The 18382-nt window shown below is 43.1% G+C and overlaps 2 protein-coding genes across 4 annotated transcripts in view; both read left to right on the top strand.

Moving 5' to 3' along the window:
- Positions 1-3526: 3526 nt before the first annotated feature.
- Positions 3527-18109, top strand: Fam222b (family with sequence similarity 222 member B). Of its 3 annotated transcripts, XM_046446830.1 has the most exons (3): positions 3536-3648; positions 6234-6291; positions 14203-18109. In XM_046446830.1, exon 3 carries the CDS (start codon positions 14220-14222, stop codon positions 15807-15809), a length of 1590 nt encoding a protein of 529 aa, XP_046302786.1. In that variant the 5' UTR covers positions 3536-3648; positions 6234-6291; positions 14203-14219; the 3' UTR covers positions 15810-18109. The 3 variants fall into 3 exon arrangements, with proteins under 3 accessions (XP_046302787.1, XP_046302783.1, XP_046302786.1); XM_046446831.2 differs by lacking the exon at positions 6234-6291 and having other exon boundaries at positions 3527-3648; positions 14315-18109; XM_046446827.2 differs by lacking the exon at positions 6234-6291 and having other exon boundaries at positions 3527-3648.
- Tlcd1 (TLC domain containing 1) overlaps positions 3531-18382 on the top strand; it is a 42818-nt gene continuing 27966 nt past the window's right edge. Inside the window, exon 1 of the mRNA XM_046446836.2 lies at positions 3531-3648. The gene's annotated coding sequence lies outside the window, so the exon portion shown is untranslated. The remainder of the gene's footprint in view (positions 3649-18382) is intronic.

Here is an 18382-nt window from a genome sequence, read left to right as displayed (position 1 = left end):
GTGCAGGGCGGGGGAGGTTTGTGGCTCAGTGGTAGAGCTCTTGCCTAGCATGTAATGAGGCACTGGGTTTGATTCTCAGTATCAAATAAAATAAATAAACACACAAAAAATGTGCAGGGACAGAGTGGTATCTGCAAGACTGCTGAGTGAATGTCTGCTTTGAACTTTCATTATCAGAGTATCAGCAATCCACATGTGAACATTGCTCTTAGGTTTGAGGGTTTGAGTTTGGTAAATTTTTCTTTATTTGTATTTATTATTATTATTTGGTACTGGGGATTTAACTCTGGTGCACTTTACCACTGCTCTACATCTTTACCCCATTTTAATTTTTTATTTGGAGACATGGTCTAAGTTGCTGAGGGTCTCCCTGATTTGTTGAGCCTGACCCAGAACTTCTGATCTTCTTGCCCTAGCCTTCTGAGTCATTGGGACGGTGCATGCACAGGTGTGCACCATCATGCCTGAAAATTTTTCCTTATTTTAAACTTATTTATAGAAATAATGTAAGTGCCAAAGTATAAAGAAAAATTTCTGCCCAAATAATAGCTACTGTTCAAGTTTTGTTTTTCTCCAGTCTTCCCTTCCTCCTCCTCCTCCTCCTCCTCCTCCTCCTCCACCACCACCATCATCATCAAAATCATAATCTCTTTATTATGAAGTTACAGTAAGAGTACTAGGCAAAAACAGTTTTTTCAGCTCCATTATAATCTTATGGGATCACCATCATATTTGCCAACTGTAATTGACTAAAATGTCCTTATATAACACATTTCAGTTTGTTAATAACTTTCCTTTCCTTGAATTTTGCCCTCAGCTGTATAGAACCATAAGGGAGAAGTTATTAAATAGACATCAGCATTCACAAGAGAAGGGATTGTAATAAGCATCACCTTGGTCATTTGACCCCAACAGAAGACATTTTATTTCTTGAGGCTCTGCAGTTGGCACAATGTGTTCATTCTGTTGTCCCACTCACTAGAGACTTAAGATCGAATCTGTGCCCTCCAAAAAAACAAAACTCTTGGGCAGTTCTGTTCTCATTGAGGCATCCAAATCTTCAGTTCTTTATGCAGTTGCTATCTTAGATGCAGTTTAAGCATTCCCTTTTATAAAGTGTCTTTTCGGTTTCCTGGTCTTGCAAGCTAGAGCTCTAAGATATTCATCATGACGAGTAGTTTCACATACCTGAGAGAATCCTCTAAGGGAAATAAAGAGATTTTGAGGCCTTTGTTTAATTTTTGAGCACTCTCCCTTTTTGTAGTAATCTAAACCATAATACGCCATCATGGTTTCTGGGTTTTGTAGTATTGGGAAGGAAGTTCATGTATTTTACTGTAATCTACTTAATTTGAGAAAAGCTTGTTTCCAGGTACATAGGAGCTTGCATTGTTGATAATACTTCCTTCACTACAGCAGAGTTGTATGTTTGGGTTGTATATGTCTCTTTGCTACACAACACCAATTAAATCTTTTTTTTTTTTTTTTTTTTTTTTTTTTGTGGTACTGGTGATTGAACCTAGGAGGGCCTTATGCTTGAGAGGCAAGTGCTTTTCCACAGATCTATATCACTATCCCTTTTAAAATCTTTATTGTGAGACAGGGTCTCACTAAGTTGCCCTGGCCAGCCTTAAAACTTGTCAGCCTCCTGCCTTAGGCTTCCAAGTAGTTGGGATTGCAAATGTGCAGCCCCACACCTAGCAGTAGTCCATACCATTTTGACATAATGTTAGTATTACCTACCCAGAGGGGGCTGCTGGCAACCTAGGAGCAATGCCCTCCCCTTTCTTTTTTTGGGGGGTCCAGGAAGCCTAATTGTGTGAAACATGATACAAAAGATGAATTCTTCAAAATTTACAAGTAAATTTTGCTTTAAAAGTGGTTAATTAGGGGTTGGGGATGTGGCTCAAGTGGTAGCGCGCTCACCTAGCATGCATGAGGCACTGAGTTCGATTCTCAGCACCACATTAAAAATAAAATAAAGATATTGTGTCCACCTAAAACTAAAAAATAAATATCTTTTTAAAAAGTGGTTAATTATAGCTGGGTGTGGTGGTGCACACCTATAATGGGAGGCTGAGACAGAAGAATCACAAGTTTGAGGGCCAGCCACAGCAACTTATCAAGACCCTAAGCAATTTAGAGAGACCCTATTTCAAAATTTAAAAAATGAAAAGGGCTCCAGGGGGGCTGGGGATATAGCTCAATTGGTACAGTGCTTGCTTCGAACGCATAAAGCCCTGGGTTCAATCCCCAATACCACACACATACACACACAAAAAGTGTGTGTGTGTGGGTGTGCACCAGGCACAGTGGCACATGCCTGTAATCCCAGTGGCTTGGGAGTCTAAAGCAGGAGGATAGGGAGTTCAAAGGCAGCCTCAGCAAAAGCCAAAAAAAAAAAAAAAACCAACAACAATAAAACCAGTTAATTGGATGTCCTAGGATTCTTTGTTCCTTCTTGGTTTTATTTCTTTGTTTTTGATTTTCATTCATTTATTTTGATACCAGGGTTTGAACCCAAAGATGCTTAACAACTGAGCCACATCACCACCCTTTTGATTTTTTATTTTGAGACGGGGCTTTGCTAAATTGCTGAGGCTAGCTTTGAACTCACAATCCTCCTGCCTCGGCCTCCCAAGCTATTGAGATTATAGGCATGCACCACCATACCCATCCCAATCTTTTTTTCTTTTTTCTTTTCCTTACCGAGGATTGAACTTGACCACTGAGACATGTCCCTAGCGCTATTGTTTTTAGAGAGGGGGTCTCAATGAGCTGCTTAGTGCCTTGCTTTTGCTGAGGCTGGCTTTGAACTTGTGATCCTACCGCCTCAGCCTTCTGAGAGGCTGAGATTACAGTCATGCACCACGACACCTGGCCCTAGTCCCTTTAAAGTTGTAGATGGACACAATACCTTTGTTTTATTTTTTTTTATTTTTATGTGGTGCTAAGGATCGAACTTAGCAGTGCCTCACATGTACCAGGCACACACTCTACCACTGAGCTACACCCGAGTCCCCCTTTTATTTCTTTTATTTTGAGATGGGATCTTGCTAAGTTGCTGAAGTTGGCTTTCAACTTGTAATCCTCCTGGGTTAACCTCCCTAGTCACTGGGGTTACAGGCGTGATCCATTGCACCCGACTCCTTTATTTTAAAAGTGAGTTAGGTTTGATGACCAGATCACAAGTTGGATTTTGGGTGCCTTTGTTAGTCATCTTACTGTAAGTTCTAGTACTTGTTAAGAAAGTGGAAACTTTACAAATATACCTGTATTTTCCAATTATTTGTGTGAATAGGTATTTTTTCCACTCGTACATCTATGCTGAATGAAATAACATTTTAGCCATCAGAATGGTTGGTGCTACAGATAAACATGTCGATATATTATTCAGCAAACATACTGTTAATTAAATTGCTTATCTACTTAAACTTGGGCCTGTGCTGCGCATATCTGATGTCCCTGGTATCTTCCCTGAATGAATTGCCTTGTGTTCCATGACCTTGTTTTTTTGTCATTACAGTGTGAGCCACTGCCCCATGTTGTGTTGATGCTGGTCTGCCATGCTAGCCTGTTTACCAGGGCCAGGTGACCTGTCCTTTCAGCTTCTTTCTCACACGCAGATGAACACTGGACTTCAGAAATGTAAGTAATCTGGATCCCCAAGAAAGGATGTGTGATCCTTTGTTTAGTCCCTACATGTGAGTTATCCCAGAGGCATATCTGGGGCACGTTGATTTTGAATTTTGTACCTCCAAGGTATTTGTCAGGAGAGCAGTTGCAAAGGCCCTTACCTGTCAGCAATGTGAGATAACTTTTATATCTTACAGAAATCCTCTTAAATACTACAGTTCTTCAGTTTATGTGATCTTAATTGTTACTAATATGTTTCTGTTGAACAACAAAGATATAAGGTGCTTTATAAGATACGTACCCTTCAAAAACATGTTTCAGTTAACCCCCTGAGGAACTGGATGAAAACTTATAGTCCAGATTACTTACCGTATTTCTGAAGTAAACTATTTACACTGTTGTGTTGTTTTGACCTGTGTTCACTTTACCATGGAAACAGATAGTTCCCTTTGGTTTTGTTGTCTGCCTTCTGAGCCAGTGTGACTTCAGTTCACAGTAAGTAAAGGAACTCTTGTCCTCTGAAGAGTTGTGAGCTAGCTTTCTCAGCCTCTCTGGGCATTTGCCTGCTAGTATAATTCCCATAGGATTGAGCCTTTGAGAACTGTTAGATTCCTGTCTTAATTACTTAAATTGGATCATTGTAGTTCACATTTTCCCAGATTCTTGCCTTCTATCCCTGCACTACATGACATGCAAGAAAAATATTCTATTCTTGGCTAATTATTACATATAATATCAGATATAAAAACAGCTTTGAATTTGGTGTGAACCCTCCCCTCAGAACACAAAAGGGGATATCAATGAGGTAGTGAGGTTTTCCTTTAATAGAACAGAGTGCTTCAGCATCTTAGCTGAATCCTTTACAAGAATTAGCAAGGTGGGTGTGGTAGTGCATGCCTGTAATCCCAGCAATTGGGGAAGCTAAGGCAGGAGGATTGCAGGTTCAAGGCCACCCTGGGCAATTTAGCAAGACCCTGCCTCAAAATAAAAAGGTCTGGGTATATAGCTGAGTGCCATGTACAGTCCCCAAAACAAAACAAAATTTACCAAACTTTTTTTTAAAATATATTTATTTTTTAATTGTAGTTGCACACAATACCTTTATTTTATTTATTTTTTATGTGGTGCTGAGGATTGAACCCAGGGCCTCCTCGCACATGCTAGGCGAGCACTCTAACGCTGAGCCTTAAACTTTTTTTTTATAAAGGCCAGATTGAAAATAGTTTTTGGTTTGTGGGCCACATAGTCTCTGTATATTCAGTTCTGCCATTGTAGGGCAAAGACAACCATAGACAATATGTAAACAAAGGAATATGTATGTTCCAATAAAAAAATGTTTAAAATTATTTTTTAGTTGCTGATGGACCTTTATTTTATTTTTATTTTTTTTATAGGTCTTTAAAATTTTATTCTTTTTTTTTAACCATATGATTTATTTTTATTTTTTTTAGTCATACATAACAGCAGAATGTATTTTGTCATATAATACATACATGGAATGTACATATATCAATAATAATGTCTATTCTATTCTGCTGCCCTTCCTATCCCCCCTACTCCTCCCCTCCTCTCCCAACCTTTCTCTCTATCCAATCTAATGTGACACACTTTTTTTTCTTTTTCTCATCACAACTTCTTATATGTATTCTGTATAACAATGAGGTTCTCCTTCCATCTTCTGTGCAACTCCCCTTCTCCTTCTTTTTCCCTCTCACCTCTCTTCCCTATTTAGTGGTAGTCTTCTCATGCTCTTCCTCCCTATCCCATTTTGAGTCACCCCCCTTATATCAGAGAAGACATTTCGCATTTGTTTTTAGGGATTGGCTAACTTCACTTAGCATAATCTGCTCTAATGCCATCCATTTGCCTGCAAATGCCATGATCTTGTAATTTTTTAGTGCTGAGTAATATTCCATTGTGTATAAATGCCACATTTTTTTAATCCATTCATCTATTTGAAGGGCATATTTTTATTTTTTTAAAAAATATTTTTTAGTTGTAGTTGGACACAATACCTTTATTTTATTTATTTATTCTTATGTGGTGCCGAGGATTGAACCCAGGGCCTCACATGTGCTAGGCAGGCACTATACTGCTGAGCCACAACCCCAGCCCCTATTTTTATTTATTTATTTATATGAGGTGCTGACAGTCGAACCCAGTGCCTCACATACACTGAATGACAACCCAGCCCTCCAATAAAAATTTTTACAAAAAACAGCTGGAGTTGGCATACAGGCTGTAGTTTGCCACCCCTGTTCTACGAGATCATCAGAAGTTAAAAGTGGTCTAGTTTTGGACTGTATAATTCAGAGGTAGAGCATGTGCCTAGCATGGGCAAAGCCCTAGGTTCAATCCCTAGCACCCCACATACACATTGGAAAACAAAAAACTAGCCTTTTGAGAGAGCATAAGACTCAGAACCTGATAGTTTTGAATTTGTCTGACAAATCTAGTTTTGTGAAAGGACAAAGCTGAAGGTGACAGTTTTCTTCTACAACTCCCTAATATATAAGCCAGTTCTCTAATACCAGCTTTGATGAACTCAGCCTTTCTCTCACTTTCCAAAAAAAAAAAAATTTTTTTTTGTTTTGCAGTGCTGAGGACTGAACCCAGGGCCTGACTCATCCTAGTAATTGCTCTAACTACTGAGAGGTATACCTAGCCTTTCTTTTATGAATGATAATTTAGTGATGAAATTTTGTTTTCCATCGTCATCCAAATCATCACATTAACTTCATTGTGCCCAGTTCTAAGCTTTTAGGCACAATTGGAGAGGAAATATACTTGGATACATACAATAAGATGACAAAGAGAAAACTCTTTTTTTTCTAGATTGCTTAACACACTACAGCAACTTCACTCAGAGATATATCAAGGGAAGAGCCATTTAAGGGAAAATGCAAATGGTGTTGACTATTTATTTATAATTTTTTTGAGAGACTGGGGATTGAACCTAGGGGTGCTTTACCACTGAACTATATCCCTAGCCCTTTTATTTTTTATTTTGAGACAGGGTCTTGCTACATTGCCAAGGCTGGCTTTGAACTTGTCTTCCTGCCTCAGCCTCCCAAGTTACTGGCATTACAAGTGTGCACCACTTGATGCTGACTTTAGATCTCCACTTTGTTTTCCTAAAAGCAGCCCCAAATAGCCTCTGATAACCACTGTCTTTAGCTATGGATTTAAGAATTGAGATATTGGCAGGGTTCAAGGGCTCGTGCCTGTAATCCCAGAGGCTCTGGAGGCTGAGACAGAAGGATCACGAGTTCAAAGCCACCCTCAGCAACAGTGAGGCACTAAGCAACTCGGTGAGACTCAGTACAAAGTAGGGCTTGGGATATGGCTCAGTGGTTTAGTGCCCCTGAGTTCAATCCCCAGTACCCCCCCACCCCCCGCTAAAAAAAAAAAAAAGAATTAAGATATGGGCATGCATGAAGCTCTGGTTTGATCCCCAACAACATACACACAGACACACACATACTGAGATATTATTGTTTCAGGCTATTATATTTCATATGGAGGATATGTATTTGATCCCCTCTAGCCTTCTTGTTACTATCATTAAACATATCCAACCTTGGGCTGGGGATGTGGCTCAAGCGGTAGCGCGCTCGCCTAGCATGTGTGCGGCCCGGGTTCGATCCTCAGCACCACATACAAACAAAAGATGTTGTGTACGCCGAGAACTGAAAAATAAATATTATTAAAAAAAAAAAAATTAAAAAAAAAAACATATCCAACCTTTGCAGAAGAGGTGATTTAATAGTGCTTAATAAGCTTACCTGCTTTCTTTTTTCACCCCTCAAAGAAAACATCCTATAATGTGACTTATACCTGCTACCATTAAACAGTTACAGTTAAGGTAATATGGAGCCCAGTAACCAAAGCCCAGGCCCATCAGCTGTAGTAAATAAAAAAATTTTTTTTTTTTTTTTAGATATTTATTTTTTAGTTGAAGTAGGACACAATACCTTTATTTATTTATTTTTATATGGTGCTGAGGAGCAAACCCAGGGCCTCGCATGTGCTAGGCAAGCACTCTACCACTGAGCCACCACCCCAGCCCCCCATAAAAATAGTTTTGTGGCTTGGGCTGGTTGTATTACTCAATAATAAAATGCTTGAATGCTTATAGCATGCTGGAGGCTCTAAGTTTATTTAGTCCACAGCACAAAAAGCAAAAATATTTTTTAGACTCTGCTATTTATCCTTTTTCTATCCTACATCCTTAGGAGGGTGTGAGGTTTTTTTGTTTGTTTGTTTTTCCCCTCCCCTGGGGTATTAGGAATTGAATTCAGGGCTTCACACATTCTAGGCATGTACTCTCCCAGTGAGCCACATTCCTAGCCCTTCAGACAGGTTTTACAAATTGCTAGACACAGATTGGGGGAATAGAATGGTGCACAGGTGTTTATAGCTTAAGGTACTTTATATTTTGATTTATCTTGGGCTCAGGATTTAACTCGGGGGTAGAGCACTTGCCTACTATGCACAGGGAGCCAGTTTTAATCCCTAGCACTGCAAAGGAAGAAACGAAGGGAGGGAAAGGAAAAGGAAAAAATAAAGAATCATCTGAAGGTAGCAAGGTAGTGGAGGTGGACAAAGTGTCAGGAGATGTAGTATGTAGTTTTCTTGGCCCAGCATGTGAAGTCATTTGGCTAAAGGCTTTTCTCCAGGGTTCAGTGCCCTTGTGTTCAAAATGGTAGGACTGATCCTTTCTAACTCTTTTCTTCTCCTTCCCTTTGTCCTTTTCTCCCCTTCCTTTTCTGTGTGTGTGTGTGAATATAAAACATTTCCCATCATTTTATGTGTGTGTTTGTGCAGGGTACTGAGGACTGAACCCAGGATCACTTTCCCATTGAGCTATATCCCCAGTCCTTCTAATTTTTATTTTGAGGCTGGTCTCACTAAGTTGCCCAGGTTGGTCTTGAAGTTGCGGTCCTCTGCCTTAGCCTCCTGAGTCACTGGGATTATACGTGGATGCTTTCATGGAACTCTTCTAGAAATGCCATAGTGTCATTTAAGAGTCTTCAGCTATTTTAGAACTCTGTACTTTTTCTCTGACCATCTTCTAAAATGGCCAATAAAATGTGATTTTGAAAGTTTTTCTTCCTTACCCTTGCCAAACCTCTGCTCATTTCCCCAGCTCAGGATCCAGGTATATAATAGTGGCTCATAAAGTATTCACTGTGAAAATGGCTGAAATGGTCAAAAGTCCTTGGTCCTCACTCCATCTTTTAGATAATAACTGATCCCACTTTATGGCAGAGACTTAGAGGTCTTGGGACAAATGCCCAAGTTACCTTTTACCACTTTAGATGCCTATCTACCCCCTAGTGGAGGGCCCTGGAATGGGTTATTTACCCAATGACTGGATCAATTCATTACTGTTAGAAATAATAGCTAACATTTGTTGACTGCTAGACATGTGCCATATGCTATGTTTAATGTCTTCAGTACAGATTCTTGTTCATTTGTTTGGTTTGATTTGGGGGGTGGTTTGGATGGTACTAGGGATTGAATCCACTGTGTCACACATGCTAGGCAAGCACTGAGCTACAGCCCCAATCCTTTTTAAATTAAAAAGAAAATAAATTATTTCTAAAATTTTTTGGTACTGAGGATTGAACCCAGTGGTGTTTTACCACTGAGCACATCTCTAGCCCTTTTTATTTTTTATTTTGAGACAGTATCTTGCTAAGTTGCTTAGGGTCTCACTGAGTTGCTGAGGCTGGTCTTGAACTTGGAATTCTCCTATCTCAGCCTCCCAAGCCTTTGGGTTATAGGCATACACCACTAAACCCAGCTTTTTTTTTTTTTTTTCAATTGATACAGTGTCTGCTCCTTGCCTGACCTCCCAGGTTACTGTGATGGAACTACAGGTGTGTGCCAACACATCCAGCTTGTGTGTGTGCGCTCTCGCCCTCCCTCCCTCTCTCTCTCTCCCCCCCTTTTTTTTTTTTTAAAGATGAGGAGACACTATGTTGCTCAAGCTAGTCACAAACTCCTAGGTGCTCAAGTTATCCTCCTGCCTTACCCTCCCAAGTAGCTGGGATTGCAGGCATACATCACTGCACCCAGCCATATGTTCTCATTCATTCCTTAATAATATTATATAAGAGACTCTCCTTCCTTCCTTCTTTTTTTTCATTTTGGTACTAGGGATTACACCTAGTGGTGTTTTACTACTAAGCTACATCCCCAGACTGTTTTTGGAGACTGGGTCTTGCTAAATTGCTTAGGGCCTCAGTAGGTTGCTGATACTGGCCTCAAATTTGCAATCCACCTGCCTCAGTCTCCCAAGTCACTGGGATTACAGGTGTTCACCATCATATCCAGCCCTGTTCTGTTTTGAAACAGGGTCTCACTAAGTTGTTTAGTTGCCAAATTGCTGAGACTGGCCTTGAACTTGGAATTCTTTTGCTTCAGCCTCCCGAGTCACTAGGATTACTGGTTCTCTTATTTTTCTTTTAAGGATGAGCCATAAAGGGTTTGTCATTTGTCTGTGTCAATGACTAGGCCAAAACTTAATCAGATCAGTCTCCAAAGCCTGTGTTTAAAACACACTTGCCTGTTTCTCTCCAGTCTTTTGGCCTTTAGAATAGATGAGTAAGCAGAGCAGTCTCTTTAGGGAAGATTAGATTCAAGATTTTTGTTTTAATTTTTTTTTTTTAAGTTATCAGTGGATAGCATAATTTTGTTTATTTTTTTGTGGTGCTAAGGATTGAACCCAGTGCCTCACATATGTTAAGCAAGAGCTCAGCCACTGAACTACAGCCCCAGCCCCAGCCCCGGATTCAAGATTTTTTTTTACTCTAGCTCCTGGACAAGACCATAGTGTTTTCTAACCATGGAATCCTAATTCATAACACTATTTTATATCTCTATTAATGACACCATTGGTTCCAGATATTTAACTAAATTTCTTACAGAACTATGGTATTTGTGTTGATTATAAAAAGGAATATTTTACAGAAGGAAGGTGCCAACATGCTTGTGTGGGATGTGATAAGAAAGTTTTGAGAAAGAAGCTGGTTGTGGTTGAATGCTTCTGTAGTTCCAGATACTTGGAAGGCTGAGTTAGGAGTATCGTGGAGTTCAAAGCCAGCCTGGGCAACATAGTAAGACCCCATCTCAAAGAAAGAAAGAAGGAAAGAAAGGTTAAGCACCCTTAGGTTTAACCCCAGTACCAGCACCCCCCCCCAAAAAAAAAACCTAATTTGATATGAACATTTTTCTCATAATAATGGAATATCTATTGTATACCCAGCATTCTTCTATTTTTTTTTTTTAATTTGGTGAAAATTTCAAAACAATTTCATGACCTAAGAATTCTACTCCTCACTCAATCCCTGGTTCCAAGAAAAAGGGATAGAGGTGCTAGGGACATGGCATAGTGGTTAAGCACCCCTGGGTTCAATCTCTGATACAAAATAAAACAAAAAAGAAGAAGGAAAAAAGAGTGGCTCAGGAGGCTGAAGCAGGAGGATTCCAAGTCTAAGGCCAACCTGGGCAACTTACTGAGGCACTGACTCAAAAATGAAAGGACTGGGGTTGCAGCTCAGTTGGTAGAGCACCCCTGGGTTCAGTCATTCCACCCTACTGAGGGTGAGGGGAAGGATTCTGTATGTACCTTGTGCGCACCTTTCCCACCCTTATTTTTCTTTATTTCTGATTGCTTCATTTGACTGTCCTTGTTACTACTGCCAGCATCAGTGAAGGTAGGAGAGAGAGAACTAATCAGTATCATTAAGTATCCTTTCCATATTCCTGAATGAGGCCAACCTGACCTCTTTCCTCTTACAGAGAAAACCAACCTGAGAGTTGGAAGAAAGGAACTCTTATTCAAGAAGCTACTTATTGTACCTCTGCCCACTAATTGGATTTCAAGGAGAAAAGCCCACCTACGTGGAAGTGGTGTTGAGGACCCGAAGGCAGACCTGTATTTCATGTCTGAACTAATACCCTGCAGCTTCTGCCTTTCATTCCTCAGCTGAGCCCCACTTGTTCAGTCATGTAGTACTTATACTAATTGTGTCTGTTTCGGGTAAGGCACAATGCTAGGATTATCTCATGATTCTGACCAGTCAGACTCTTATGTACAGTGGCTAATCGGGGCAACTTGTGCTAGAATTCTGCTGCCCTGAGTTTAGCTCTTAGTGATCCCAGACTTCTTCTTCTTCTTCTTCTTTTTTTTTTTTAAATTATATTCTTGTCCAGGAGACTGTAAGAAGGGACAGAAAATAGCCACTCTGAATGGTGACTGAAGCCCATTTAGGGTCAGTGGCTTAAAAGAAATGATAGAACTGAAACCCTGATTTTAGGGCTTTATACTCTGATCCGACAGTGCTGCCTTGTGGATAGGAGATTTCTGGGCCTCCCTACCTTCCCCTTCTTCCTGCCCTCAGTTGTCACCGTTAGTTGTTGTTTTGTACTGCAGACTGAACCCAGAGGTGCTAAACCACTGAGTTCCCAAACCGTTTTTATTTTTTACTTATAAATAGTGTCTCACTAAGTTGCTGATGCTGGCCTGGAACTTGTGATCAGCCTGTTAATCAGCCTGCCTTAGCCTCCTGAGCTGCTGGTATTACAGGCATGTGCCACCACGCCTCACCTCACATTTATCTTTTTTTTTTTTTTTTTGGAGGAGTGGTACCAGAGATTGAACTCGGGGGCACTTAATCACCAAGCCACATCCCCAGCCCTTTTTCATATTTTATTAGAGACAGGGTCTCACTGAGTTGCTTATGGCCTCGCTAAGTTGCTGAGGCTGGATTTAAACTTGCAATCCTCCTGCCTCAGCCTCCCAAGTCACTAGGATTATAAGCGTGCGCCACCACACCTGGCATATTTATCTTTTTAATGACCATTCCCAAAGCAGATATTCACAACATTTATTTCACTTACGCATGATCATCTATCCTGTCCTCAGCAAGTAAAGTAAGTCCTTAAAGCAGGTCCTTAAATATATAGGAGACATCTATTAAGTATTTGAAGGAACAGACCTTTTTCCTCTCTGTATGCTCTCTTTTCACTTACGACTGTCTTTTTTTTTTTTTAAGCATGAGACCAAATTTCCCTGTCCCTCCTAAACTTGAGCTTTCTTTTCCTGCTTCAGAGAGCAGCAGTTTCTAAGCAGTTGTTGCCAGCTAACCAGCAATGTCACCAAACATAGGCAGCTGTGCCCTTTTCCATTTAAGACATTCACTAGTTTGCTCTTCTTCCAGTTGGTGCCCAGTGACTTGAATGGGGTCTACTTTGGGCCAAGGCCAGCTGAGGCCACAAGCTGGGCATTCAGCAGATGAGTCCTTGATCTGTCCTGTCTGTCTTCTGCAAGGGAGGAAACAGGGAGGGAGTCGACTATCTGAGCCCAGGCCCACAGCCAAGCACTTTCCTTCTCCTTTGGGCAGTCAGTGTGTTTACTTTCTCATTCAGCAAGCACTTATTAAGCACCTTTTGTGTATACTCAGGAGAGCCCCTCCTTTGAGAGAGGGAGCACTGAGCAGAGATCCCTTGCAGGAGCCAGGCATCCTTAAAGAGCTATTGTTCGGGGAACCTTTTCCTTTTTGGAAGCCCTACATCCGCTGGAGCCTCCTGATGGGAGGCCCTGGGAGATGGGAACAAAGAGACTGTTAACATTAATGAGGCACATTGAGTGGGTATTTCCGCAGTCTCCAAGGGAAGGCAGGTTTTCCTCTTTCTTTTTGGAAAGTGACAGTTGCTGTGGACCAAAAAGGAACTATTTTTGGCTCCCAGGACTTAAAGATGCTCTGAATCCTTTCTTCTCAGTTCCCTCCCTGCTGCCCTGTCATTTATTATCACCCTCCACACAGGGAAATAAATAAAGCCTTTTGATCTTCATCCAGTAAGGCACAGAATAAACTTAAACAAGAGTGAACTTGTGACATGGATGAGGAAGAGACATTGACAGCTTCTTCCTCTGCTCCTGAAAAAGAAGCATCCTGTCAGCTGTGCCATGTCTACCCATGGCACCCAGCTGCCAAGGAAGGCTCAAGGGAAAGTTTGATGCCTCACTGGCCATTGCGGGCTGAACAGTAGCCACTCTGGGTACCCTTTTTACCAGAGTGTTATAGGAAGGGACTTGAGTGTTCCTGACATACTACTCTGCTTAGAACCTTCAACCCCCATATCAGCTTGGGCTGGTAGGAACTTAAAAGTTCCATGTAGGGGAAGAACTCGCGCTATGTGAGAATTGGTTAGGTTCTGGCTCTCTACCATGAGAGTCTTAGAAAGCTGCTTTGCAGTTTTTCATTTATAAAATGGGGACATGATAGTACTTACCTTCTCCAATAGTCATGAAGATCATTGAGATAACCTATCGCTTAACACAAGGCCTGCCTGGCCCACTGTACTATACTAAATGTCAGCAGTGCCTATGATTGTGATGAGGGCTGAGGCTAAATCTGCAGTGAAAGCTGCAGATGACAACCTAATCCCCACCCCTTTCCTAGGATCTCAACAGGGGAGTCTAGAAGGGCTAGTTGGCTTGGCACTGATGAGCTCCCTCCCTCTTTGCTCTCCTTCCCCTCTCTTTCTCTCTAGGGGACACTACACAGAAAATGAGAACTGCTCACTATCCCACCCCAGCCGAATTGGATGCGTATGCTAAGAAGGTCGCAAACAACCCACTGACTATAAAAATCTTCCCCAACAGTGTGAAGGTTCCCCAGCGGAAACACGTTCGTCGTACTGTGAACGGCCTCGACACATCAGCCCAGCGCTACAGCCCCTACCCGACTCAGGCTGCCACCAAGGCAGGCCTGCTTGCCATTGTCAAAGTGCCAGCCAAAAGCATACTCAAGGACTTTGACGGCACCCGAGCCCGGTTACTCCCTGAGGCCATCATGAACCCCCCAGTGGCACCCTATGCTACTGTGGCACCAAGCACTTTAGCCCATCCCCAGGCCCAGGCTCTGGCCCGCCAGCAGGCCCTGCAGCATGCACAGACCCTGGCCCATGCCCCTCCCCAGACGCTGCAGCACCCTCAGGGTATCCCGCCACCACAGGCGCTGTCTCACCCTCAGAGCCTCCAGCAGCCTCAGGGCCTGGGCCACACTCAGCCCATGGCCCAAACCCAGGGCTTGGTCCACCCTCAGGCCCTGGCTCACCAGGGTCTCCAGCACCCCCCCAATCCCTTGCTGCATGGAGGCCGGAAGATGCCAGACTCAGATGCCCCCCCGAATGTGACCGTGTCTACCTCAACTATCCCCCTTTCAATGGCGGCCACCCTGCAGCACAGCCAGCCCCCGGACCTGAGCAGCATCGTGCACCAGATCAACCAGTTTTGCCAGACGAGGGCAGGCATCAGCACTACCTCAGTGTGTGAGGGCCAGATCGCCAACCCCAGCCCCATTAGTCGCAGTCTGCTCATCAATGCAAGCACTCGGGTATCAACCCACAGCGTCCCCACACCAATGCCTTCATGTGTGGTCAATCCCATGGAGCACACCCATGCGGCTCCAGCCGCATTGCCTGCCACAGGTCCTGTCAACTTGCCCACAGGCATCTCTCGAGCCCCCACTGGCTACTCTAGCGACCTCAAGCCAGTTGCCTGGAACCAGCACCAGCTGGCCCACCTACAACAGATGTGCAGCGAGGCTGGTGGGGCACCAGCCCTTGGCCTGACAGGCAAGCATGCAGCAGGACGTGAGTTGGCAGGGCCTGGCTTTGTGGGTAAGGCCCCTGCCTACCCGCAGGAACTCTGCCTGACACAGTCGTTCCATCTGAAGCCACCCCTGGAGAAGCCGACCCCATCCCCACCAGTCAACGGCCTGGCAGCCCCATTGGCCTACCCCAATGGTCACTACTTCCAACCCTTATGGAACAACATTCTGCCCACTCCCAATAGCGACAGCTCGGGGTCTCAGGACCTTGCCATGCCGTTCCACGGTGGGCAGCCCACAGGTGCACCCCTCGACTGTGCGGCAGCTCCTGGGGCCCACTACCGAGCAGGGACTGGGGGCGGTCCAGTGGCAAGCCAGAACAGCTTGATGCAAACGGTGGATTACCTGAGTGGGGATTTCCAACAGGCCTGCTTCCGAGAACAGAGCCTGGCCATGCTGAGCAAGGCCCACCGAGCCCCTGGCAGCCGAGCCCCTGATCCCACAGATAGTCGAAGTCTTCATATTCAGCACCCGGGGTATAGATAGGGAGCCATGGTGCCCTCCTTAAGCAACACTTCATACATCACCCTTCTAGGTTTAGTCTTACTTTAAGTAACTGGATAGTTTCAAAGTTTCATTGTTCCAATGTGATCATTCTAAGACGTTTAAGGGAGGGAACTTGACGGGATCCAATTAGGGGAAGAAGGGGTTCTCTTGTCCTCCCTTTCAGCAACTTTTGTTTTCATTTTAACAATGTATCCCTTAAGCCAGGATTTTATCATCTCCACTACCTGCCTATTAGTCTGTCTTCACCTTGGCCATTTCCCGCCAACCTCCTTCCATCTTTTCCTGAACCTCTACCTGTTTCTCTTAAGACTGAAGTGTGACTAAGGGAAGGGGCCTTAGGCCCTAAGCTAGGCCTCTCCCTTTAGAACTAATAAGCCAGACTTTGCAAGTGCTCTGGAAGTTCAATCCTTATTCACCCAAAGATCTCAAATCAAAACTGACCTATTCTTCATCTCCTCCCCACTCCTTACTCGAGGCTTTGGTTTGCTTTTATATTGCTTTCTATAGCCACTGCACTTGTGTTTGCCTTTGCCACACTGGATTCAAGGCCATCTTGCAGGTATTTGGCCATAGTCTTTGCTACATGGAGAAAAATGTCTTTGTATTGGCATCTTGTTTCCTGACTTTGCTTCCAGACCTGGAGAAATTCAGTGGCCATCTAGCATACCCCTTCTCACTGTTGCCTCTCTCCTAACTTAACTGTGTCCTTATCCCCCTACCCTCTCCCCTCTGCCCTCCAGAAAAGCAGAACAAAAACTATCTTACTCAAGGAATTAGGTAGGTAAGGGATGATCACATTGGAGTTTGAAACTAAAAACACCAAAAACAAAAAAGAAAAAAAGAAAGAAAAAAAATGCATTTGGTTCTCTCTACACTGGCTAAGAATATTGTTCTACACTGTAAGTTTTAAATGTCATGTTTCTGTATGAATGTAGTGTGGGTTTGAGTAGCATTGTGTATGAGTGGCCCCACAGGTACATTCACCCTCCTAATCACCTCCTTTGCAGCCCCTCAGTTTAATGAAGAAAGGAGAGAAAAGAAAAAACAAACACAAAGCCTTAAGCTCTTTGAATTCTTCCTCAACCAAATGAGCATGATTTTAACTAGTGGAGATGGGCTTATATTGGAAACAGCCCCTCCTACCACAGTCCATTCTCAGAGCATCCCCCACCTACTCCATGCTCAACACATCTCATTCCCAAGTGACAATTAGTTGGCTAGAAATTTAACACTTTTATGTAACTTTAAACTTAGATTTTGTTTTGTTGTAAATTATGCACCCATCTTCTGTTAAAGATGCACAATGGGCTTTTTTTTTTTTTTTTTTTTTTTTAACCAAATAAGCCCTTACCTTTTCTCCTGTCTCTGGGGAATGTAAGCTGATATTTAAAATTTTGGGTTCTGTTTACTATCCACTGTTCCTTAGCCAGAAATTCTCTAGTGATCTGAAGCAATGTGACTGAAGACCAGTTTTTAAATTATGTGTTGGCAAGTTGCCTTATATTTAAAAAGAAAAAAAAAAAGGAAAAAACTGCCTGATTGTGTTATGCCAAATGATAGCAACATGAAGTCCTAATTTATTGTTCCCAGTTGTTTTCCTACTGTCTGTGTACACTGGTACCCCCCTTGTCCCTGAGCCCTCAGGAGCCCCTGCAGCTTCTGGTGGATGCCTTCTCCCCAGGTGTTGGCCACTGTCTCACCCAGGGCCCCCTTCTAGTCCTGCTTTTCTGAGTCAAGTTTAATGAGCACTACTGTTTACCCTTATCTCTTGCTTGATTTCCAAATCAGATATTCTTGCTGTAACCCCCTTCCCCATCCCTCTCCCCAAAAGGTGAGCTGCCATTTTAGGAAACCGGACCAGACACCAATTTGGGGGTTTTAAGTCAAACAACCTCAAACCCATTTCTTCCTGTGTAGGGGTGCAAGTCTCTGAAGCTCTCACTCCCACCCCTAGTCTGCATGGAAAATGTACTGTGATCCCCCACCCCCAACGAACTACCCTCGCCTTTGGTGTGAGATGTTTCCTAGTTCAACCTGAGTCCCCTGTTCCTCTGCCAGCCAACCCCCAACCAGCAATAAGGGTCCAAGCCAGGGCCTCCTACCCACACTCCCTGCCTCCTATCCACACATCCCATGCCACCCCTAGGGAATACCTGGATTCCCCACTCTATATCCACATACTGTAGCATTCATTCTCCATCTCTCACCTCACCTGTGGTGGTTTATGGGTGTGATGGGGTTTTTAAGATTATTATAAACCAGTAAAAAGAAAAAACTCACCTTTTGACCTTGTTCTATTCGTTTACTTTGGTGAATGTTCGAGGTGATGTTTTCTTATGTCATTTTCTAACTTGTCTCCCTACTTGTGCTGGTGGTAGTAGGGTCCTGTAATATTAATTCCACTCAAACCGTCCCCATATTAGTCCAGCCCACATGCTGTGGCGACTCCCCCAGGGGGTTGAGAGAGATGGCAGCCCTCCATCCAAGCCGGGGCCTGTCAAATTTGTTGGGTAAGTATGGTTTGCTGCCTCTTGCTAGCAGCCCAAAAGATT

The sequence above is a fragment of the Marmota monax genome, unplaced genomic scaffold (assembly GCF_021218885.2).
Source record: "Marmota monax isolate L192 unplaced genomic scaffold, Marmota_monax_Labrador192_F-V1.1 WCK01_AAM20220418_F8-fsc00138, whole genome shotgun sequence".
NCBI lineage: Eukaryota > Metazoa > Chordata > Mammalia > Rodentia > Sciuridae > Marmota > Marmota monax.
Note: the sequence above shows the minus strand (reverse complement) of the source record. Positions and strands in the feature narration are given on the sequence as shown.

Excerpts from the sequence above, each read along its gene's own strand:
- Fam222b (XM_046446827.2), top strand. The coding sequence starts at position 3,567 with ATGCTAGCCTGTTTACCAGGGCCAGGTGACCTGTCCTTTCAGCTTCTT. Across the intron at positions 3,649-14,202 it reads GAACACTGGACTTCAGAAAT|GGGACACTACACAGAAAATG; the intron begins GTAAGTAATCTG and ends CTTTCTCTCTAG.